Raw genomic sequence first — 19,906 nt, 5'->3', positions numbered from 1 at the left:
GATGAAGAGGGCGAGGAGGCGAGGAAGTGAGAAAGCAGGGCGGCGCATCTATGAAGACGCGGAAGAATGCAAAGCATTGCCCGATCGGGGCGGGCGGGCAAACCAGGCAAACACAGCAAACAGAGGGGCTCAAGCGGCAACAATCATTGCTTCTTTGGGAATTTGAATGCTCGATTATTGATTGTTCTCCTCTTCCGCCTCCTTCTCGCTCGTCGGCTCCTGCTCTCCCTTCTCTCCTCGTCTCCACGGCTCGTTTCTTGTCTCCCTCCACCCAGAATGGCTGCTACCACCGATCGCGCCGCCTTCGAGGCCATTTTCCCCTCATTGGCCCAGGATATCCTGGCTCATGCGAAGAAATACAACCTGCCCGACAATGCCATGCAATGGTTTGAAAAGGTGCGACTGGCCAACCCTCCCTCGGTGGCCCCCTGCCCCTACGCTGTAGTCCTACCATATCATACTGACAAGTCTAATATTCTCAGGCCCTCAACGTCAACGTCCCCGGTGGCAAGCTCAACCGTGGACTCTCCGTCCCCGATACCGGTCTCGCTCTCCTGAACAAGCCCCTGACCGACGAGCAGTTCAAGCACCTCAGCACGCTGGGCTGGCTCACCGAACTGCTGCAGGCCTTCTTCCTGGTCAGCGATGACATTATGGACGGGTCGATCACCCGGCGCGGTCAGCCCTGCTGGTACCGCCAACAGGGCGTCGGCCTGGTCGCGATCAACGATGCCTTCATGCTGGAGTCCTCCATCTATGTGATCCTGCGCAAGCATTTCCGCTCGCACCCCTCCTACATCGACCTCGTCGAGCTCTTCCAGGAGACCACTTGGCAGACGGAATTGGGCCAGCTGTGCGACCTGATCACCGCCCCTGAGGACAACGTCAACCTCGACAACTTCTCCCTCGACAAGTACATGTTCATCGTCACCTACAAGACCGCTTACTACAGCTTCTACCTCCCCATTGCCCTGGCCCTGCACTACCTCCAGCTCGCTACCCCTGAGAACCTCCGTCAGGCCCATGACATCCTCATCCCCTTGGGCCAGTACTTCCAGGTCCAGGATGACTACCTCGACGCCTACGGCGACCCCGCCTTCATTGGCAAGATCGGAACGGATATCCAGGACAACAAGTGCTCGTGGTTGGTGAACCAGGCCTTGAAGCGCTGCAACGAGGAGCAGCGCAAGACCCTCGACGAGGCCTACGGCCGGAAAAACAGCGAGCTGGAGGCCAAGGTCAAGCAGATCTACAAGGATCTGGACCTGGAGAATGTGTACCGGGAGTACGAGGAGAAGACGGTTGGAGAACTGCGCACCAAGATCGCCGCCGTCGACGAGTCGGAAGGTCTGAAAAAGGAGGTCTTCGAGACCTTCGTGTCTAAGATCTACAAGCGCTCTAAATAAACGCCTTGGCTTTGATTTTTGTTTGAAGTTTTGAAAATCTTTCCCCTCCCCCTCGTGTGCTTGCAAAAACATACCATACCCCCCACTTTTTTTAATCTTCTAGTATTTCTTTCGGTTTTGACTCCCTCTGCCCAATATGTTAGCCACATACCACTCATGCGATAGAATAGCCTAGCCTGTTTGGCTATGAAGCATTGCACGTATAAATTCACGGTTTCTCATGACAATCCATCTGACATCACCATTTGCCTAAAACATCGTCATGAATCCCTCGGCCAAGACATTCCATTCAATCGGAAAGCCAGGAGTCGTGCGCCCCAGCATCGTGTCACTCGCATTCTCCCAACCCCCTGACAGCATTCCCACCGCTAGTAACAACCCCGCGCTGCTAGGAAAATAGGGCGTGGGCACGTTACGCATCGGCCCAATCGGCATGCCGACGTCGTCGAACTGGAAGTTTCCATGAACAAGGTACCCCGCGGCGGCGTTGACATCGCCCAACCTGGCCGCATTCATCGCCAGCATAGGGAAATCCCACCCCCAACAGTCGGTGAAGTTCCAGGTATGCGCGACCTGCGCTGCCGTGGATTTGGCAATCGTCCTGTCCACCACCGCAAGGGGAGGCAGGAGCCCGTAGATCCCTGTTAATGCAGGATGATCCGTTACCGTTTCGGGATCCGTCCACATATTCGGAATGCCTTCGTACAGCGTATATGTGAGGGCTTTTTCCCCAGTCGGCGTATTGACTTCCACCGTGGGCAGTGGCGCCAAGTTCTTTAGGACCTGTTTCCACGACCGAGGGACGCTCTGCCACGCTCCCTGTCTCTCTTTCCACCGGATGGCCGTGTCGAGTCCGAAGTGCCAATAGGCAAGCTCGAACGTCGGGTTGCGCGTGCTGTTGGGCGCTGTATTCTCGGAGACAGGGTACATGGGAGGGCCGAGGTCGTAGACGCCCGTAGACGAGTTCCAGAATGCAAAAGAGGCCATGAAATCAGCCGACTGGGTCAGGATATCGTTCCATTTTGTGAGAACGGGCGTCGTATCTACTCCGGCAAAGCTCGCGGCTCGGTACTCTAGCTCTGCGAAGTAAAATACATGCGGTTGCTGCCATATCAGTAGGGAGTTGATCTCCCCCGGCGCAGATCGTCCGGTGGGATCACTCATCTTGCCCCATCGCGCACCGTCGTAGCCCTGTTTTTGCGCTCGCGCTTGTGAGCTTGATAGAAAGCGGTTGTAGATGTCGATGCTCCGGTCTAGGAGGTGTTGTCTGCTCCATGGGATCCAGTGCGCTGAGTGCCAGAGGTACATTTCTAAATGGAACTTGCCGTACCAGCCGTTGTTCACGAGGCCGGACTCCTGAGGCGGGTCGTTTCCGGCGCCGTTGACGGCAACGAGGTACTGGGAGAGGATGATGCGGCGCTGGATTTCGAGGGCGGTGGCGTTGTTTGTGGATGTCAGGTCGACGAAGGCGCCGGTTTCCCAGTATGTTTTCCATCATTGCTTGCAGCGTGATGTGATTGTGCTTGTGGATGGGGATATGGATGAGGTGTGGTTGTTTGGGGTGGCGGAGAATGAGGCAGTCAGTTCGAGGTCGGGGCTGTTGTTGGAGGGTTGGAGGATGTAGCGGTGCGTGTTGTCCTTCCTAGCTATTGTTGCGTTGCTGTTAGTCCAGTGTATATCGGTGTAGTACGTTGTTTCGTCTAGAGTGTGCTTGATCTGAGCTTTTGGCTCGGCTCTGGAGTAGACGAGGTCTGTAGTGTGGTTTGAAACGGCGTCCCAGTCGCCGACGAAGGGAGCTTCGTATTTGCTGACGTCCGTGGCATAGGGGTAATCGAAGAAGACAGCAAGTTGGCCTTGAGCGAGAAGCTCAGAATGCAGGCGCACCGACACTGTGTCTGAAGACGGGTCGACACACGTCCAGACCGTAGTCTTACGGCCGTTGAGAGTGAAGTTGGAGTTTAAGATGCCATGGTAGATGTCTAATTTCTGGAATTTGTCCGACAAATCATCCTCTGTGATATTTCCGCCATCGCTCATGAACACGAATCCAATTCTTCCTAGGTTTATTCGATGTGGGTTTTTGATAAGCCACTGGGATATCTCGGGCTGTGCAGGATTTGGCATCTCATAGTTCACCAGTCGTCCGTGTGTCCACCAGTCGAGGCCGGTAAAGTCGGACGGCGAAGCTCCATGAGGCAGGGAGGAATTATGCCAGCCCCAGGACGACAGGGTCCCGTAAGGCAGGAATGTCTGAAGGCCGGTCACGTCAGCTCCGAATGCGAAGTTTCCGTTTCCAACCTGCATGGGGGTGCTGGTTGAGCTCGCATTTCGAGTCGGGTTGAAGCGAGAGACCACCTTGTGGCGATTAATTGGAGAGGATGCCGTGGCGCCAACATGCTTGTCTAAGAGACAGGGTAGAACCCACAGGCCAAGCCAGGCTAAGAAGGGATACATCGCGATGAATAGCTCGTTGCAGACGAGCTATGGACTGGCCATGGTGTTGAGAGAATGGCATTATCGATTGCCCTCTAAAATCTTGGACAAAGTCGATTGCCCCGCGAACAAATGCATTCATAGGAATGACTCTCTAGAGACTAATTTCCACGAATCATCATAACTCAAGGCGATGATCACTTCCTACCAAGTGGCGTTCAAACCCTCCCAAGCCAGAATCAATCATCCTGGGGTTTCTCCGCATGAGTCTCGGGATCTTCTTTGCCGAAGCGACGAGTTGAGATGGTGGTGACATCAGGTACAGGGCCAGTTGGTGATGCCCTCTAGAGTACGCGAATGAGCATGAAGGCCGCATGTTAGATTAGTGGAGACTATCGCTGATGGTTTTCCTTTTTCAATAGAACCATGATGCATGATGGATGATGGAATGTGAGAAAAGAAAGAAACGCCGGGAAGTCAGCAGACGCTTAACCCAACTGGGGCGTCACGTCTGTTGCTGAAGCCCTAAACGTACTGAAGATAGTGTCTTCTCTCCTTTCATCCCCCCCTGCCATCAAGAATCTAAGGGGCAACTTCATATCCCTCCCAAGACGCCAAGAAGATAGTATCTACGGTCGGTGGATCGCCCGGCTCTTCTCCAGTGTCCATCTCGACCAATCAATTCCCTTCGATCAATCCGGCTTTCCGGACGGAGAATAAACATGAAATTGTTCCCAGGCACAGGTCAGCCTGATTCTATCCCACATTCAACAATCAAGTATCTAATTGAATGTTAATAGCTTCGATTTTGACCTCGATACTTGCCGCTGCACCAATCTTGGCCTGCATCCAGGATAAAACAGCATGCGTAAGCGAAAACTAAACGAAAACCAGTCCTCCAGTCTCCGCTGACAAAACGTCGATGCCTGTCCAGCCTTACCACCGATTCTTCTGGGCAGCATCCATTCCCCACCGACCAGGGCTGCCAAGTCCTGATACCTCCACCCCGGCGATAGCAGAAACTGGATGCTGGAAGGTCGAACGAAGTCCGATGACATTGACACCAAACGCTGGCAGCTGGATGGGCCCGAAGGTGGGCCTCCGCGCGTCTATCCCGACAATATGAAAATCGGCGGTGCACGAACCATTCTGCTCTCCTCCCTCCCCTTTCTCCGGTGACAGCGGACGGGAGATGTTCATGTTTTGAATTCGATCGAAAATTTTCCCCAACCTTTTTTCTTGGGAGCTAGTGGTTTTACGTCACTTGCGTTTATACGTGACTTGGAATAGCCTCATTGCCGGTTTCTGATCATGCGAGGCGCGCTGGCTTCCGCCCTGCTCAGTCTATGCGGTCTCGTGCAGGCGGATTACGGCCCCTATATCCAATCCGGGGACTACGACGCGGGGAAATTTGGCTCCTGGCCGACAGAAACCTACCGGTCGACGCCTATCATCGGGCCCACGCTGAACTATCTGGAGTCTAGCACGCAGTGCAAGGATGGGCAGTACACGTTGATTTCGCCTCGGGGCGGCGGCGTCGCGACCCCGGGACCGATGATCATCGACCAGGATGGCCATCTCGTCTGGACGAAGGATTACGGGAAGACGTATAACCTGAACGTCTACCGCTACAGAGGCCAGGACTATCTGACCTTCTGGGCGGGAAACGATGGGATCACCGGGCATGGCGACGGGACTTATTACATGGTATATTCCATCCATATGCAAAATAGATACAAAGCAGAACGCTAACCAACCTCCCAGCTCGACTCCAACTACCAAGAAGCGTACAAGATCCGCGGCGCCAACGGCCTGCCAGCCGATCTGCACGAATTCCACATCACGCTGAACGAAACGGCCGTCTTCACCATCTACGAGACCCGGTCCGCGGACCTGCGCTCCGTCGAGGACGGGCCCCAAGATGGCTGGATCTACGACGGCACGTTCCAGGAAGTCGACATCGAGACCGGCGAGCTACTCTTCCAATGGCGCGCCTCCGACCACTTCACCTTCGCCGAGATGTTCCGCGGCCGCGAAGGCAACGGCGAGTCCGAGTCCCGCCCCTGGGACTTCTTCCACATCAACAGCATCGACAAGGACGTCATGGGCAATTTCCTCGTCTCCTCCCGCTACGCCAACTGCCTCGCCTACATCGACGGCCACTCCGGCTCCGTCCTCTGGCGTCTCGGCGGCGCCAATAACTCCTTCACCGACCTCTCCCCGTCCCAATCCGCCACCAACATCACCTGGCAGCATCACGCCCGCTTCCACTCCCCCAAGTCCAACTCCACCTCCACTTCCACCAGCAGCAACAGCAAAACCACCTCTCTCACCGTCTTCGACAACGCCTCCCGCGGCATCGGCGCCCCCACCCTCACCAGCCGCGGCCTCTACCTCGACCTCGACACCACCGCCATGACCGTCTCCATCCGCCACGAATACTGGAACCCGCACCCCATCAGCAGTCAATCACAAGGGTCCGTGCAGGTCCTGGACTCCGGCAACGTGCTCCTCGGCTACGGCTTCAACGCCGCCTGGACAGAGTACAACATCCACGGCGACGTGCTCTGCCACGTGCACTTCGGCCCGCAGACCGGCTTCGGCATCGGCGATATCATCTCCTACCGCGTCTTCAAGCACCCCTGGGTCGGGCTGCCCTTGACCAGACCGGATCTCGCCGTGTATGCGTACGAGGCGGCGGTTAGCTGGAATGGTGCCACGGAGGTCGCCACGTGGGTGTTGCAGGGCGTGTCTTCCTCCTCTTCTCCCTCTGACTCTGACGACTCCGATAACGGTAAAGATGGAGAAGTAGACATAACAGCCCTCAACCTCTCCATCGACGAAACCGAAACCGACTCCTCCACAGACGCCCTCACCTCCCCATCCTTCAACTTCCTCGCCGCGGTCCCCAAAAACGGCTTCGAAACCATCCTCCCCATCCCGCTGCACATCCAGAAGCAAGCCCTGCGCGTCGTCGCCCTAAACGCCACGGGCCAGGTGCTCGGCGTGTCACGCTTCGTAGCCTGGGACCCCGCCAGCAACGAAGCAGCCGTGACGTACGGGATGGGCGAGAGCGGGGGGATCGTCCTGACGGGACCGGTGCGGTCGTTTGTGTTCTACGTGATTGGGTTCGTGTCGGCGGTGGTGGTTTTGGTTGGGATTGGACTTGCGAATCGGTACTTGGGGGAGCGGGTGAGGGTGAGGGTTCCGGGGCTGGGTGGAGTTATGGGGTTGTGTGGTGGGTGGGGATTAGGAAGGGATCGGGATCGGGAAGCGTATGAGTCGGCGAAGAGGGATCGGGAGAGAGGGAATTGGGTCCCCGTTGATAATGATGGGTTTAATGGGGATGAGGAGGACTTGAGTGATGGGGAGCTGAGCGATGGGATTGAGTTCTCGTTGTTGGGGAATCCGAGGCTGGCGTCGTATGAAGATGTGGTTGGGGGGAGGAGGGATCGGTTTGTGGATGGGGAGCATACGGGTTGATTGATGGGTTGCATTGTTTATAGCGTTAGGGGTGGTTTATAGAGTTCTAATAGAATTGTTTTGTATAGAGGTTTCTCATAAATTGGAGCTGGGGGTTGGGTATTTGGGCATTGCTCGAGCAGCATTAGATCTACAATTGCGTGGCTACAAGATGATACATGGTATAGGATTCAATCATGTCAATTTGCTAAAGAACGTAAAGTCGCGGCTGTTTGCCAGTCTGATAACATCCTCAACGGATCACAGGCAGATGTTTAAGCAGACGAAGCAACTTCAAGACGCTTGAAGCCACCCTCAGAAGCAACCTGCTTCTGCAGCTCGGCCATCCGCTTCTGGTCGCCCAGAGGGTCCGAGGAGTCCCCGTCCAGTTTCCAGGACAGGTACTCGTTGGTGTAGTTGGGCGCAAAGCTGGGGTCCAAGATACCCAGGCGCTTTCCGTAGTTGGTCACCTTGGCCCAGTCGCGAGACACGTTCTTCAGGTCACGGCTGAAGTAGGCGAAGGAGCGCTCGAAGATCTTGCGGTTGACGGGCGTGCCCATGATGGGCTTGATGTCAACATACTCTTCGTAGGCCTTGGCCGGCTCGGCGAGGACGTACTCGGTGGCACGCTTCACGGCCCGCATGAACTTCTGCACCTTCTCGGGGTTGGCGGCCAGGAACGGGTCGTTGGCGATGTACAAGATGGAGCAGAAGCAGCAGCAGCCCAGCTCGGCCAGCTGGTCGATACGGAGCATCTGGACGTCGTCGCGAGGGCGGTTCTGAGAAGCCAGCCACTCGGCCAACTCGACCATCTGCACGTTCTCGAGTCCGATACCAGCGTGGATGTCGCCACGGATGATGGCCTTGGTGACGTTCATGCCGCAGCGGACGGCAGTGTAGTCATCGGCAGTCATGCCGTAGTACTTGGTGAGCTCATCGATTTGGATCTGTGACAGTTAGATATGCGACATGAGCATTTTTTAGGAAGACCTACCTTTCCGAACTCGCCAACGTAGCCGATCTTCTTGCCCTTCAAGGAGCGGAAGTCCTCGGTGATTCCGCTGTCCTTGAGGTAGACAACACCGGTGAACGGCTCATCGAGGAGAGAGCCGATCGAGGTGACGGGAAAGTTCCGAGCTTTGGCCTGTCATCGGATTAGATCCTAGTTCATCTGACTGCCAGGGAGTACATACAGCAAGAGTGTGGATCATGGCCTTGAAACCCATGTCGACCTTGCCGCTGCCGATGATCTCGGTGACATCGGAGGGGTCGTTGGGTTCCAACAGAGCAACCTTCAGGTCTTCCTCTTTAAAGAAGCCTTTGCTCTGGGCAAGATACAGCGGGGCATGGTAGGGCGTCGCGTGCCTTGACAAGCACTCAGTAATTGTTCACGTATCATTCAACAAAATCAAACAAAGCATAGCAGAAACGGGAGAGAAAAGGAAACACCAGCGGTAAGTCCATACCAGTTGGTGAGGAAGGTAATCTTGTCAGTAGACATCTTGGCACAGAATCAAGTCAAGAGACTGGGAGTTGTTAGCAGCAGAGACCGAGGAACCCTCTCATCTCTGAAGACAAAAGGGAGGGGAGACAATCAATGCCACGCATGTCCTTTCGCTAGTATTATCTAGATCAAGTTGTGACAGTATAATCTCAGAACGACTGGTCTCTTCTTCCACTGGACATTGGTTCCAGATGAGCCGATCGAATGGAAGAAGATCCCAGCCGAACACCTGTCATACGCAAGCAGAGATTGTTCTACACATTGTACGATACCTTGATCCGTGAAAACCCATTGCGAAAAGACCCAGGCCCAGACGCTGGTCCTGGCTGCGCGGCCACATGGTGAGCCGTACCGAACGAATTGACAAATCGATGGAGGAGATGGAGATGGGATGAAGCAATCGAAGAAAATGTTCAGATGAGAAGAGAGAAGAGAGAAGGAAGATGAGGGGAAGACCGATGGAGGGGCAATAAATACAGGGCCAAGTCACGGGGCGGGACTTTACCAGAAGGAGCTCAATCCCCACCTTCGCATTAACTCATACGAAATAATATTATGACTACTATGACCAACATCATGGCATGTCGTGTTGTCTCGCCGGTATCGCACAGTCCCACTCATGGTTTCGTTGGGGCAGATCTCACCCATCCTCAACTCTATCCTCATGTCTTCCCCCGCTCGAGACCCGCTCCCCATTACGCATGGGCTGGACCCTGGTTCCTCTTGGATGCCACTAGGACTTCTCTGGTCCGAAGCAACAGGTTGTGGTTTCCATGATGCCCAAATTACTTTTCGGAGCAGACCGTTTTGCAACCCATCTGGTAGATGACAGAGGAAAGACAATAACAACGTGAATGTGTTTCGGGAACTTCATGTGTGGTAGCAAAATGATGTCATATCGGTTATACTCCGTCGAGTCGGTTGTGGCCCGTCTACATGGAATGGTGTTCTCGGCCCTGAGCGATAATCCCTCATAAGGATGAGTCACGCTAGCTAGCGGAGAGAAGTCCATTAGCAAAATAAACATAAATTATGACCAAGCTATGAAATAATGCGAACGAACAAATTTAGACAAATCGACAGGCGCGGATGATGATGAGTGGTGGGTGTTTCGTTTTAACAGGTCCCGCTCTCTCCAAAAATCGCAATATGAACACAACAATCAAATGAACAAGAAGCAGGGCAAGGTAAATGCAGCATGGAGAGCGCGGCAGTTATAAAGGACCGGGAGCTGCCATCCACAAATCACACGGGAACTCGGAGCATGGAGGCCATATAAGGTGGATAGCGATAGTCTACTTTATCCCATCTTTTCATATACACGAGGCTGATTAGGTGTCGCCGTTGACTGATATCCGATCGAGCGGCGACGACGGTCGGTCGCCGGCTTTCTTGGTGCGCAGGGTTAGTGGGAAAAAGGGCTCGTCGGGCTCCTCCTCCTCGTTGGTACTAGGTCGGTGAAGTCTTGTCAGTGAAATTTCTTGGGTGCTGAAAACAGCCTATTGACCCGAGATAGAACTCACGGAAGCTTCCAGGCAACATAATCCTCGGTACTCAGTCCCTCTTTGATCTCCTGAAGCGATGCGAAGTCTCCGGGGGTCATCACTCCCGAACGATCCTTAGGCGAGCCGGGAACGGACAGCGGCCGCGACAGCTTCTGCTCGGTGCCTCCAATGACATCAAAGAAATCTTCGGTGCTACCAAATGAAGATGGGTAAGCTGCACAAGGAGTAGTTAGCAAGATACACAGGAAAACCTGCCCCAGAGTCGCCAGTGGAATTACCTCTTCGCAGAGCCAACTGCCGAGCCTTGACGTATTCCAATCCCATGCGCTTCCAGTCCAACAGATCGCTCAGCCGCTCGGTCCGATTCCGCTGATTGATCCGTTGTCGTCGGCTCTTCATCGTGAAGTTGTACATAAATTCGGTAAGCTGGTTCACTGAATCATCAACGCCCTTCATCCGGCGGTCCACGATGTAGATACCGTAGTCGGACGAGTTTTCGATCAATTCCTCCATATAACAACCGAATCCTGACAGGTTGGTGGTGATACTGGGAACTCCCATCACCGTACACTCCGCTGGCGTATATCCCCACGGTTCATAGTACGACGGAAAGACGCCGAGATGCGTCCCGCGGACAAAGTCATCATAGTCCAATGGCAGCACGGGGTTGGAAGAGTTAAGAAACTCGGGGTGGAAAACAACCTTGACGCGGTCTGACGAGTGGTTGAACAGCTGAACGCGGCGGATTTGATTCAGGATGGGGTCCTCGTGGTCATTTGTCATATTGTGAGTGACAATCGGAGGCAGCCCATGTCGTTTCATGGCAAACAGGCGACGACGCAACAGGACCCGATCTTGGCTGGCCATCAAGTCCTTCTCGTCAGGCATGTTCTCGCCCTCCTTCCATGCCAAGCAGCGCTCATACATGCGTCGCCCAATGCCTTGCTCGATCATCTCGATGGTGTCACGCAATGACTTCACGACTGCCTGTCCCTTAAGCGCTTCGACGGTGAGGGATGTTGTTTGCGCAGGCATAATAATGAATGCAACAACGGTCGTTTTCGACCCGCTATCCTTCAAGCGATGATTCAGACGCGCCAGGCCTTCGATGAACATGTCAACGCCCTTGTTCCGGAACTCATAACGTCCCGAGGTAAAGACGTAGAGGGTGTTTTCCAGATCAAAATCGTTGTGGCCATAGAAGTGACCGCGGACGAAATCATTGATCTTCTCCTTGGACTGCGAGTGAAGATTCTGGAACTCGTGGACGGCCGAGAATTTCTTCACATTAAGTCCGTTGGGTAGGACTCCATCCGGCTTCCGCTTCAGCAGATGTTCACTCTCGAACGCAGTGATATGCGAGACAGTGGTAAAGACATCCGCCGTGTGGGCAGCCGCTCGCTCGATGCAGTATCGATGGTAGATCCCACGTTTACCAGCCTCCGCATCCACGTCAAAATGATGGAGGTTGTTGTAGAAATCCACGGAGCCCGCGCAGAGGTAGCGTCCGAGGAGCGTCGCATGAGTGGTGAAGATGGTCGTCAGGTCCATATGCCGCTTCTTGGTAAGAGGGAGAGCAACGCCAGCAAGCCATTCGTGGAAATGAGCGACCACAGCACGGCGGCGTTCGTGAGCGATAAACTATTTTCCATCAATAAGCAACTGGGAGATTGAACGAAAGGAAGCGCAAAGATATTAATGAAGCTGACGCACCTCACCCAAGAACCATGCCACCAAGTATCCAAAGACAATGGCTTCATTTGTCTCCGTATCAGCCGACGGCGATGGAATGCCCGCCGTGTTCCATAAATCGCCCTTCCACTCGTCCAGGTACTTGTAGCCAGTGCCCGTGTCGATGAGAAGTACGCGCGGAGCGCCTTCAATCAGCCAACGACCGTAGACCATCTCAACGCCGCGTTCCTTCATGGACTGGATGGTTTCCACCATGCGAGGATTCGAGGGGGTCAATTCCTCGACCTCGACGGCCGCCGAAGCTCGGTTCAGAGGCCCGATCAAGGTATAGCGCTCGCCATATTCCGCCGTTGTGACGGGGGCTTTGGACTTGAGCACGGAGTAGATTCCTCCTACGCGGTTGGCGACTTCGGTGGCCACCTCGAAGAGCATATGGTTGCGAACATCTCGCTTGATCGGCTCGCTGCCGTTCTCCTCACTTGCACTGGCCATGGCGCTTGCGATCTCTCCACGAGCTATCTAGCTAGCAAAGAAGCTTCTTGGAGAAGTCACCGGTAGCAAGGGCTGAAGAGACAAGGGGGTTTATGGTCAGAGATTGAACAAGAACCATGGCTGTGATGGGGATGGAGCAAAGGGGGGATGAATCCGGACGGAGGAAGCTCACCCAAGATCGGTCTTTGTTATGAAAGCGTGCGGGGGAAGGGCGAATGCGGGTGGCGGGGAAACAGGGAGGTTGGCTTCCTTGATTTCCCAACTCGACAGAACTCGGATCTTGACAATTGTCGGCTGGGAGAAACAAGGTCTCGAGAAAACGATGGGCGAAGAAAAACGAAAGAGAGAGAAAAGAAGAAGGGCCAAAAATAAAGAGAGAGGCGAGGGCAGGGAGAGGGGAAGAGGAATGGCCTGTTGCACGGACTCGCTGCTACTGCAAAGCCCGTCTAGCAGGTTAGCAAATGACCACCCCGGTCGCTCCAATCCGTTGCAGGATCATCCGACCAGTTGCTAATTCTCCTAGAGGTCCAACTGAAGCTTTGGCATGGATCGCCCCCGTCTATCGTCGCCCCCGATGATGAAAGTGTCGCAATCGAACGCCTCTTCCGTGCCTCCTGTTCGTCGACTGAACCGCCTTTGCAAGGGTTTTCCCACCATCCAAGAGGATACGAGATTCTCCATCCTGGGCCCAAAGAAGAGAAGGGATTGGAGCTCCAAGACTCAAGGTCGACAACTCCGCACGGCGAAACGGTGGATCCGGGGAAATCCAATCGGTCATTACGTCATGTTCCTTGCTCTTATCAGTATTTGTATGGCTTCACCATGACGGTGCTGTCTATGCTGATGCACTGTTAGAGCTTGACAGACAAAGATGTCCCCAGCTTTGCAGAGAATTCTTTCAGCCCTTTACGGTAGACAACCCGATTGGCAAGTTCCAGAGAAGCAATCGAGCAATCGGCGTCGACTCAGAACTCGCACATCTAGTGTTGCCATTATCAATCGCAATGTCTGAAACAAAACCCGGACGATGAAACAAAAAAAAACATTTGTTTGGCACTCTCTTGTTGACAATGTCATTGTTCCCAACTCGCTTCCAAGCATGTCTAAACATATCTTGGTGCTCAAACTGGGAGTCCCAAGAGTGCATAAATAAGGCATTGACCCCCAGCAGTCATAGAGCCAAACAACCCGCGCCTTTACTGGTTGCTGAGGATGTCTCGGTTTAGAATGAGCCTCTTCCACCCGATCCGCAACACCAAAGAATGCCCCGAGAGACTAGCCCGCAGGACCCCCGGCCGCCGGCTTCAAGATCTGCCGAAGAAACTCTTGAAACGTCTCAAAAATGCAGTCTCCCGAGCCCTGCATAAGCCTCCTCTTTCTCCTGATGCTCCAAAGCCTGAGCCTTCCTGGATAGAGAATCTTTTTGAAGGGCGGGAGCGATGTCTACCGTCAGACTTGGATGTTTGTTATTTGGGGCATCTGGTAGAAAGAGGCTACGATGTGCGGAAGAGTCGGAAGTCTCTAGATCTTGATCTTGAAAGCGAAAATGAGTCGGTGCTTATGGGAATGCTGTCAGTGTAAGACTGTGTGCGTATTTCTGTTCATGTCTTTGGGGCTTTTGATGCGTTAATGGCGTTTTTGGGTGCTTTTCTTATGTCAAATAGAATGGTCGAATGCAATACTGTTTCCCGCTGGCATATCCGTAGGATATTCTCTAGAGTGGTCAATCATGGCAACACCACCAGTTTGCCCTGAGCCTCGTCCCTCTCCATACATTCGTGAGCATCAGCAATCTCCTCCATTTTAAACACCCGACCAACGCGCACCTTCAACCTGCCGTCCTCGACCATCCTCACCAGCTCATTCAACGGCGTAGCCATGAAATCCTCATCCGAGCCGCTATACACCGTCAATTTGGTTTCCGACGGGATCAGCTCCATCGGATTGACTTTCTCGAGGTGCCACTGATTTCCCACAATGCCGGTGATCGAGACCGTACCCCCTTTCTTCACGCAGCGCAGCGAATCAGCCACCGTGCTCGTCCCCACCAGCTCCAGCACCTTATCGAACAACTCCCCGGACCGAGCAATCTGGCCCGCCAGCGCGCCATCATCCACCCAGACCTCGTCCGCTCCCGACTCGCGCAGCATCGCCTCGCGCTCCCTCTTCCGCGTCGTCGACACCACAAACGCCCCATGCGTCTTCGCGATCGCCGCCGCCGCAAGCCCGACAGACGTCGTGCCCCCTCGAATCAGCACCCGATCTCCGGCCCTGAGTGAAAGCGACCTCATCAGCGCGCCCCACGCCGTCTGCAGCATCTCCGGCAACGCGCCCAGCACTCCCCAGGGCAGGCTGGTCTTGACGATCTGCACCTGTTTCGCCGACACACACGTATACTCTGCGTATCCGCCGTCATAGGTGCGACCCATCCCGCCCATGGCAGTGGCAACGGTGCTCCCGAGGGGGAACTGATGCTCCAGACCTGTATCTGGACCCACGGCGTCAATGACACCCACCGCTTCGATCCCGAGGATGCGAGGGAACTGCACGGGCGAGTGCCCCTGTCGGGTGAACATTTCGGACCGGTTCAGTCCGAATGCCTGGACTTTGATCCGCACCTGTCCCGGCCTCGGCTGCAGGATGGGACGCTGTATGACCTGCAGGACATTAGGGGGGCCGGGGGTGTGAATGACCACGGCGTTCATCATGATGGCAAGTATCGGAGGTGGTATACTTCGGTTCTAGAGCACAGAGTAGAAAATCTAGTAGTTAATCAGAATCAATTGAACTTTCTGTCTTAGCAAAATATTGGCGGAATCCTTTGACGAGGACTGGCGCTGGTCATGGCCGTTTTAAAGCCCGACGCGACCACCCGAGAAGAACAGAAACAAACATTTCGATCTGAGCCTCGACAGGACATCAAAAGATGCAAACGTGCTCGAGCCCCTCGAGGACGGCGGGAAGCCGCATGTCCGCTGTTTGTGCGGTTTGCACTGTTTGGCAGTTTTGTCACTTCGCCCGGTTAGGCAGTGGTCTGTTCTCTCTAGTCTGCCCAGTCCCACTCTTTCTTCTGTACTCATCTAGAGAGCTCATCTAGAGAATATTCGATTACCCTGGAAGCCCCCCTCCTTACGTACACAGTCCAGCAGCAGTCCACTCCTCAGTTCGAGATCTCAAACAAGATCGACACCCTCATCGAGCCCACAGCGCACGCACTCTTCCCTGACCGGATGAAGTCATTCTCTCCTGCGGCGTCTCCACAATGACTTCACAATGCTGTCAGCCATCCACATGCAGAACCAGGAAAGCGAGCAAGTCGATGCCATCATCATCATGAGAATGGGTTATAAAGAGGGTTGAAGAGTTCTCTACCGCAAGCTCTCAACACATCAATCAAAGCCATCTATCTCTCTACACAACCAACTCAATACAAATCCTCCTCTCCTCTACCTCCCATCTCAATCCACCCAATCAATCACCATGCCTCGCGGAGCTGAATACGACAACGGTGTCCCCCAGAGCGACAACGCCATCGAGGCCGGCCAGACCAAGGTCCACGGCGTCGGCAACGACGTATGCACTCCCTACACTCTCCCTGTCCCGTCAAGCCCAACATGCTAACAAGTACTCAGAACGCCGACCTCTCCCGTACCCACAAGGTCGCCGACCTCCCCGTCGAGGGCATCAACGCCAACGGCCTGGCCAGCGGCGGCGGCAGCTCCGGCCTTTCCGGAGGTAGCGGCAAGGGCGGCCATAACCCGAACACCCTTGGTGAGAACAAGGGCGTCGGTGCGCAGGGCGTTTAAATCAACCTGAAAACATGATTTGAGACGATTTCTTTTAGAATACGCGATATTGCATTATCATTGGAGTTGGATGGGATACGTGTATACTTGTACGATATTATGAGAATTTGTTAATGCAAAATATTGTCCAGCATTACATTTTGAATTATTAAGAACTGGAATTAAAAAAGAAAGCCCTCCCGCTGACAGTTATTCTCTTCAACTTGAAGCTGTAGCATAATAATGTCATAGAATTTGTTGATGCCAGCGAGAGTTTTAAACACTTGGGCTGCGTCTCTCCTTTTGTACAGCCCCAACCCTTGACTTTCCACTATGCAGATACCGAAGCAACCTAGTCAATGCACGAGTTGCTTCCAGCCAATCCTCTTTGAGGAACAAGTCATAACCCCTCGTGAACTGTAGACTAACAGGTCCTTGATCGAAGTTTCCTTCAGCATGTACTCTGGAGATACGGTCTTTCGTAAAGAACCCTCGAGCAATGTGGAGGTAAGGACCATAGAAGCCGACTATAAAGACCTCCTGGTCTTCGAAACCGGTCTGCAGCAGGCTGAGATTTCTAGTAAGCTGGCCCAGCATCGCACTGAACGTTTCCATCAAGAACGCATTCCAGGTTTGTCCGATGAACCACTGCATATCATTAGCGAACTTACTGCTCAAATAGACTGCTATAAAATACCCCGGTAAAAGCGATCATAGGCATATATTGGGCTCTTGGCCCGGCAAGAACAGCGCCCTCTAGTCTGGTCGCATATCGACTACCGCCAATTGTATATTTCAAGTCGCGGGCAGCTGTAGTAAACCTAAGGGGATTAGCAATGTCAAAGGAAAAAGAAGCTAAGTGAAGCATACTCAACCTTGGGATCCGGCGCTTTGACATCATGATCAAGGCTGAGATAGATGGACTGCAGTAGCAATTTGGTTATTGTGCACTGGTCATTTATAAAATGTGTAAATTGTTCTCTTCCAGGCATGCGCCAGCTTTTTCTGGGTAGGGTGATTGTTTCGCTGGGTACAAAGATATTCGAGATACCTGTATCATCAGAGTCATTTGCTTGTAGCTCGCATCGGTAGGATTGTAAGTGATAAAATAATGGCTGGAACTCGCAGCCTTCTTTAGGGCCACTTTCTAAGCAATCTCCATCTACAATATCTGAATGTTGAAAAACCCAAGGAATGAGTCTCTCCACATCCTCATCTGAGATAGTGTCAGCAGGATATATCAGTGGATCACAGTGGCACATGTACCTTCACACTCACGATCCACGACTTTAGGTATTAAATCGTCAAGTTCAACCACCTTGGAGTTAATAGTTACTGACATTGTAGCGATAAAGGAAAAGATGGAGTTTAGCAGTGCATAGGATCATCGGCTCCTAGGGGCGGTCAGAGAAAAGCTTGATGACTAATTCTATTTTGGTCGGTTTGGTTTATGTTACCTATCTTAGAGCTACGCGGCTTGAATGCCCTTCAGGTGGCTGACTACCACATGAGGAGTCCGGGGACAGATTTGGTACCTTAACAATTCTATTGGTAAACACTCCAGGTCATTCTTGCAATTCTGCCTGTGCGCAGGCAGACCTGCAGGGATCGTTTGGAGCCACTTACGGGGTACATTCGCGGCCAATTACCAGCTTCTTCCCGCCTTATCAGGATACCAGTAACAGGAGAATATTGCGTGACGTATAGGCAGAAAAAATCTAAGAAACAATTTGAGATATATTGTTAAACATGGCAATCAAGAACACCGAAATGACACCAGTGAAAAGAACAGGTTTAATGTGAAGCTTATTAGCCCAGATCTTTCAATATCGTTTTCTTCATATGCGCCCATGCGCCGGTAAATACGCGTTCTATGATGTCTATAGTGTATTCTTGATAGCCAAAGTATACATAGCGCTAAGAGAGCGTACTATATAAAGCCGATTAGCCCTCTTCCAATCCAGACCTTCTATCAATATTCTCTAGATCTACAGATACCTAAAGCGCTTATATATTGTGATTTATATCAGATAGTACAGCCTCATTGTTGATAATGGACTCTATTATTCGTTTTATCCCCACTGATGCGGAACAACAGCACCCTTTGGCGCGTGAGTACATATGTAGCGCGGCGACAGTGGCAACACCAGACCCTCAGTCCACACAGAACAGTCACGGTCAATCGGGTTCCAACTGGGGTATAGAAGAAGTGAATGCGGTTCGAGCTATTCCGATAGTCAACGTCGATCCAAAACGCATTGTCCCTGAGGAATATTTCCCAAGGAGTGATAACCAACGTGAGTTAGGCCAAATCACTGGCCATAAAAAGGCTACTGACTTCTCACCCCCTTCAAGACTTTGCGAAACTACGCAGGGCTATCCGAGAAGCAGATATAGATGCGCTCAAAACGTACAGCACCGAGAGCTTTAAGGGGAATCCATACAAGCTACTATTCGAAGACCTTTCGGAGCTGATCACAACATATACCTCTGAAGAGTCAATTGGTAATGCCCATCGAAGACAAACCAGTACCAGCTCAGTCGAGACAGATCTTTCCACTTCCAGCAACGAGGGCAAAGGTGAGGCTGTTAGTGTTACTGCTCTCAGGAACTTTATCAAGGCTACATTACCTTCCATGCGAGGTCTGGCCAAGTTGCCTATCCAGGGACCTGTGAAACCATCTTTGATGTGGTAAGTAAACTTGGACGCTATCAAAATGCCCAAAAACCATTTACTCATTTGGAAACAGCTATAGCAACGCGAATCGATTTGAGTGGATGCTAGCAGGAGTCAAATATGTGGCAATCAACGATGGGAGTGTGGGGGTTAACTTTCGAGGTTACTTCTCTGGGTCCAATAGATTCCCGATGATACCCGTGGCCGGCCTAGAGGTGAGTTCCATATAACATAAGTTTCGGTTAGTATTGTGTGGCTTGAGGAACTAACGGGACGAAATAGTGCAAACCAAGACATGCCGGTGGCATAAAACGTGGGTCCGGAGAGCCAAAAAACTTCATTCTGGAGATATTCGCCCAGGAAGTCGCACAGCTTCTAGGGAATATGATCGCTCAAAGATCAGAGCTCAAAAACCTTGGAGGACGGAGATCTCTCCTCAGAGACCAACATGAGGACCAGGAAGCTTTCGTCCTCAGCATGCACGGAACGCTATTTTATGTTAGCACTGCGTATTTCTCCCCGGAGTATATCCAATACATCGAGGGAAATGAGCTTACGGAGCTGAGCGTGGACAATATTTTTCTGTGGGTGAAACAATCCGTCCATTTTGATCTCAAAGATATCGACCAGCGAGTCAAAGCCTTGGAATTTCTATGGGCACTCTTGGGTTATATTGCAAGCGGAGAAGCAAAGATGAACAACGTGACAGCGGCAATCACTGCGATGCACGGTTAGTACTGATGTTTGACTTGCCTTTGAAAACTTCTGGAAACCATTCGAGGACAAAGAGGTTTTCAATTTGCTTGGTTTCCTTTTCCTTTTTTTTTCTTTCTTTTTCTTGCTTTCCGTATTGATGAATTGAACCATACTACCTCTTCTTGCTGGGCTATGATAGTACCGTTCCTGGTAGTTCCTCAGGTCAGTAAGAGCTTATATAAGTTGAGAGGCAA

At 52.6% G+C, this 19,906-nt stretch overlaps 11 protein-coding genes across 11 annotated transcripts; 6 read left to right on the top strand and 5 right to left on the bottom strand.

Annotated features, from left to right (window-relative positions):
- Positions 1-180: 180 nt before the first annotated feature.
- On the top strand, positions 181-1,679 carry erg20 (bifunctional (2E,6E)-farnesyl diphosphate synthase/dimethylallyltranstransferase). Its single transcript, XM_024846394.1, has 2 exons — positions 181-396; positions 483-1,679. The coding sequence occupies exons 1-2, from the start codon at positions 277-279 to the stop codon at positions 1,404-1,406; spliced, it is 1,044 nt and encodes a 347-aa protein (XP_024707365.1). The 5' UTR covers positions 181-276; the 3' UTR covers positions 1,407-1,679.
- P170DRAFT_453588 (uncharacterized protein) lies at positions 1,656-4,264 on the bottom strand (the record flags this gene model as incomplete). Its single annotated transcript, XM_024851369.1, has 4 exons — positions 4,048-4,264; positions 3,153-3,803; positions 2,713-2,825; positions 1,656-2,463 (listed from the first exon to the last, which is right to left on the bottom strand). Exons 1-4 carry the CDS (start codon positions 4,213-4,215, stop codon positions 1,656-1,658), a joined length of 1,740 nt encoding a protein of 579 aa, XP_024707364.1. The 5' UTR covers positions 4,216-4,264.
- Positions 4,265-4,451: 187 nt separating this feature from the next.
- P170DRAFT_95939 (uncharacterized protein) lies at positions 4,452-5,058 on the top strand. The gene is made up of 3 exons (XM_024855456.1): positions 4,452-4,583; positions 4,640-4,707; positions 4,774-5,058. The coding sequence occupies exons 1-3, from the start codon at positions 4,562-4,564 to the stop codon at positions 4,963-4,965; spliced, it is 282 nt and encodes a 93-aa protein (XP_024707363.1). The 5' UTR covers positions 4,452-4,561; the 3' UTR covers positions 4,966-5,058.
- A 92-nt stretch (positions 5,059-5,150) lies between these two features.
- P170DRAFT_348536 (arylsulfotransferase family protein) lies at positions 5,151-7,322 on the top strand (the record flags this gene model as incomplete). The annotated part of the gene is made up of 5 exons (XM_024843684.1): positions 5,151-5,546; positions 5,604-6,118; positions 6,155-6,633; positions 6,706-7,037; positions 7,122-7,322. The coding sequence occupies 5 exons, from the start codon at positions 5,151-5,153 to the stop codon at positions 7,320-7,322; spliced, it is 1,923 nt and encodes a 640-aa protein (XP_024707362.1).
- A 162-nt stretch (positions 7,323-7,484) lies between these two features.
- Positions 7,485-9,209, bottom strand: P170DRAFT_433930 (NMT1/THI5 family protein). The gene is made up of 4 exons (XM_024848608.1): positions 8,768-9,209; positions 8,495-8,666; positions 8,296-8,445; positions 7,485-8,248 (listed from the first exon to the last, which is right to left on the bottom strand). The coding sequence occupies exons 1-4, from the start codon at positions 8,800-8,802 to the stop codon at positions 7,577-7,579; spliced, it is 1,029 nt and encodes a 342-aa protein (XP_024707361.1). The 5' UTR covers positions 8,803-9,209; the 3' UTR covers positions 7,485-7,576.
- A 927-nt stretch (positions 9,210-10,136) lies between these two features.
- On the bottom strand, positions 10,137-12,494 carry P170DRAFT_351690 (glycogen synthase; the record flags this gene model as incomplete). The annotated part of the gene is made up of 4 exons (XM_024843885.1): positions 10,137-10,254; positions 10,329-10,524; positions 10,589-11,951; positions 12,024-12,494. 4 exons carry the CDS (start codon positions 12,492-12,494, stop codon positions 10,137-10,139), a joined length of 2,148 nt encoding a protein of 715 aa, XP_024707360.1.
- A 419-nt stretch (positions 12,495-12,913) lies between these two features.
- On the top strand, positions 12,914-13,513 carry P170DRAFT_95935 (uncharacterized protein). Its single transcript, XM_024855455.1, has 2 exons — positions 12,914-12,947; positions 13,020-13,513. Exon 2 carries the CDS (start codon positions 13,039-13,041, stop codon positions 13,318-13,320), a length of 282 nt encoding a protein of 93 aa, XP_024707359.1. The 5' UTR covers positions 12,914-12,947; positions 13,020-13,038; the 3' UTR covers positions 13,321-13,513.
- Positions 13,514-14,171: 658 nt separating this feature from the next.
- On the bottom strand, positions 14,172-15,377 carry P170DRAFT_433927 (zinc-binding alcohol dehydrogenase family protein). Its single transcript, XM_024848607.1, has one exon. It carries the CDS (start codon positions 15,200-15,202, stop codon positions 14,222-14,224), a length of 981 nt encoding a protein of 326 aa, XP_024707358.1. The 5' UTR covers positions 15,203-15,377; the 3' UTR covers positions 14,172-14,221.
- A 181-nt stretch (positions 15,378-15,558) lies between these two features.
- Positions 15,559-16,429, top strand: P170DRAFT_506946 (uncharacterized protein). The gene is made up of 2 exons (XM_024854431.1): positions 15,559-16,067; positions 16,127-16,429. The coding sequence occupies exons 1-2, from the start codon at positions 15,975-15,977 to the stop codon at positions 16,298-16,300; spliced, it is 267 nt and encodes an 88-aa protein (XP_024707357.1). The 5' UTR covers positions 15,559-15,974; the 3' UTR covers positions 16,301-16,429.
- A 35-nt stretch (positions 16,430-16,464) lies between these two features.
- On the bottom strand, positions 16,465-17,627 carry P170DRAFT_377519 (uncharacterized protein). The gene is made up of 4 exons (XM_024845405.1): positions 17,546-17,627; positions 17,150-17,495; positions 16,977-17,100; positions 16,465-16,927 (listed from the first exon to the last, which is right to left on the bottom strand). The coding sequence occupies exons 1-4, from the start codon at positions 17,619-17,621 to the stop codon at positions 16,556-16,558; spliced, it is 918 nt and encodes a 305-aa protein (XP_024707356.1). The 5' UTR covers positions 17,622-17,627; the 3' UTR covers positions 16,465-16,555.
- A 643-nt stretch (positions 17,628-18,270) lies between these two features.
- On the top strand, positions 18,271-19,804 carry P170DRAFT_377518 (uncharacterized protein). Its single transcript, XM_024845404.1, has 4 exons — positions 18,271-18,576; positions 18,635-18,971; positions 19,030-19,171; positions 19,239-19,804. Exons 1-4 carry the CDS (start codon positions 18,333-18,335, stop codon positions 19,689-19,691), a joined length of 1,176 nt encoding a protein of 391 aa, XP_024707355.1. The 5' UTR covers positions 18,271-18,332; the 3' UTR covers positions 19,692-19,804.
- Positions 19,805-19,906: the final 102 nt, after the last annotated feature.

This window comes from Aspergillus steynii (genome assembly GCF_002849105.1).
Source record: "Aspergillus steynii IBT 23096 chromosome Unknown P170scaffold_2, whole genome shotgun sequence".
Taxonomy (NCBI): domain Eukaryota; kingdom Fungi; phylum Ascomycota; class Eurotiomycetes; order Eurotiales; family Aspergillaceae; genus Aspergillus; species Aspergillus steynii.
The sequence above is the reverse complement of the archived record's forward strand: the minus strand, read 5'-3'. Positions and strand labels throughout refer to the sequence as shown.

Excerpts from the sequence above, each read along its gene's own strand:
- P170DRAFT_95935 (XM_024855455.1), top strand. The coding sequence starts at position 13,039 with ATGGATCGCCCCCGTCTATCGTCGCCCCCGATGATGAAAGTGTCGCAA.
- P170DRAFT_377518 (XM_024845404.1), top strand. The coding sequence starts at position 18,333 with ATGGACTCTATTATTCGTTTTATCCCCACTGATGCGGAACAACAGCAC. Across the intron at positions 18,577-18,634 it reads CCCAAGGAGTGATAACCAAC|ACTTTGCGAAACTACGCAGG; the intron begins GTGAGTTAGGCC and ends ACCCCCTTCAAG. Across the intron at positions 19,172-19,238 it reads TACCCGTGGCCGGCCTAGAG|TGCAAACCAAGACATGCCGG; the intron begins GTGAGTTCCATA and ends GGGACGAAATAG.
- P170DRAFT_506946 (XM_024854431.1), top strand. The coding sequence starts at position 15,975 with ATGCCTCGCGGAGCTGAATACGACAACGGTGTCCCCCAGAGCGACAAC. Across the intron at positions 16,068-16,126 it reads TCCACGGCGTCGGCAACGAC|AACGCCGACCTCTCCCGTAC; the intron begins GTATGCACTCCC and ends ACAAGTACTCAG.
- P170DRAFT_377519 (XM_024845405.1), bottom strand. The coding sequence starts at position 17,621 with ATGTCAGTAACTATTAACTCCAAGGTGGTTGAACTTGACGATTTAATA. Across the intron at positions 17,496-17,545 it reads CGTGGATCGTGAGTGTGAAG|ATGAGGATGTGGAGAGACTC; the intron begins GTACATGTGCCA and ends ACACTATCTCAG. Across the intron at positions 17,101-17,149 it reads GCGCCGGATCCCAAGGTTGA|GTTTACTACAGCTGCCCGCG; the intron begins GTATGCTTCACT and ends TAATCCCCTTAG.
- erg20 (XM_024846394.1), top strand. The coding sequence starts at position 277 with ATGGCTGCTACCACCGATCGCGCCGCCTTCGAGGCCATTTTCCCCTCA. Across the intron at positions 397-482 it reads CCATGCAATGGTTTGAAAAG|GCCCTCAACGTCAACGTCCC; the intron begins GTGCGACTGGCC and ends TAATATTCTCAG.
- P170DRAFT_433927 (XM_024848607.1), bottom strand. The coding sequence starts at position 15,202 with ATGATGAACGCCGTGGTCATTCACACCCCCGGCCCCCCTAATGTCCTG.
- P170DRAFT_95939 (XM_024855456.1), top strand. The coding sequence starts at position 4,562 with ATGAAATTGTTCCCAGGCACAG. Across the intron at positions 4,584-4,639 it reads GAAATTGTTCCCAGGCACAG|CTTCGATTTTGACCTCGATA; the intron begins GTCAGCCTGATT and ends GAATGTTAATAG. Across the intron at positions 4,708-4,773 it reads TCCAGGATAAAACAGCATGC|CCTTACCACCGATTCTTCTG; the intron begins GTAAGCGAAAAC and ends ATGCCTGTCCAG.
- P170DRAFT_433930 (XM_024848608.1), bottom strand. The coding sequence starts at position 8,802 with ATGTCTACTGACAAGATTACCTTCCTCACCAACTG. Across the intron at positions 8,667-8,767 it reads ATTACCTTCCTCACCAACTG|GCACGCGACGCCCTACCATG; the intron begins GTATGGACTTAC and ends GTGCTTGTCAAG. Across the intron at positions 8,446-8,494 it reads CCATGATCCACACTCTTGCT|GCCAAAGCTCGGAACTTTCC; the intron begins GTATGTACTCCC and ends ATCCGATGACAG.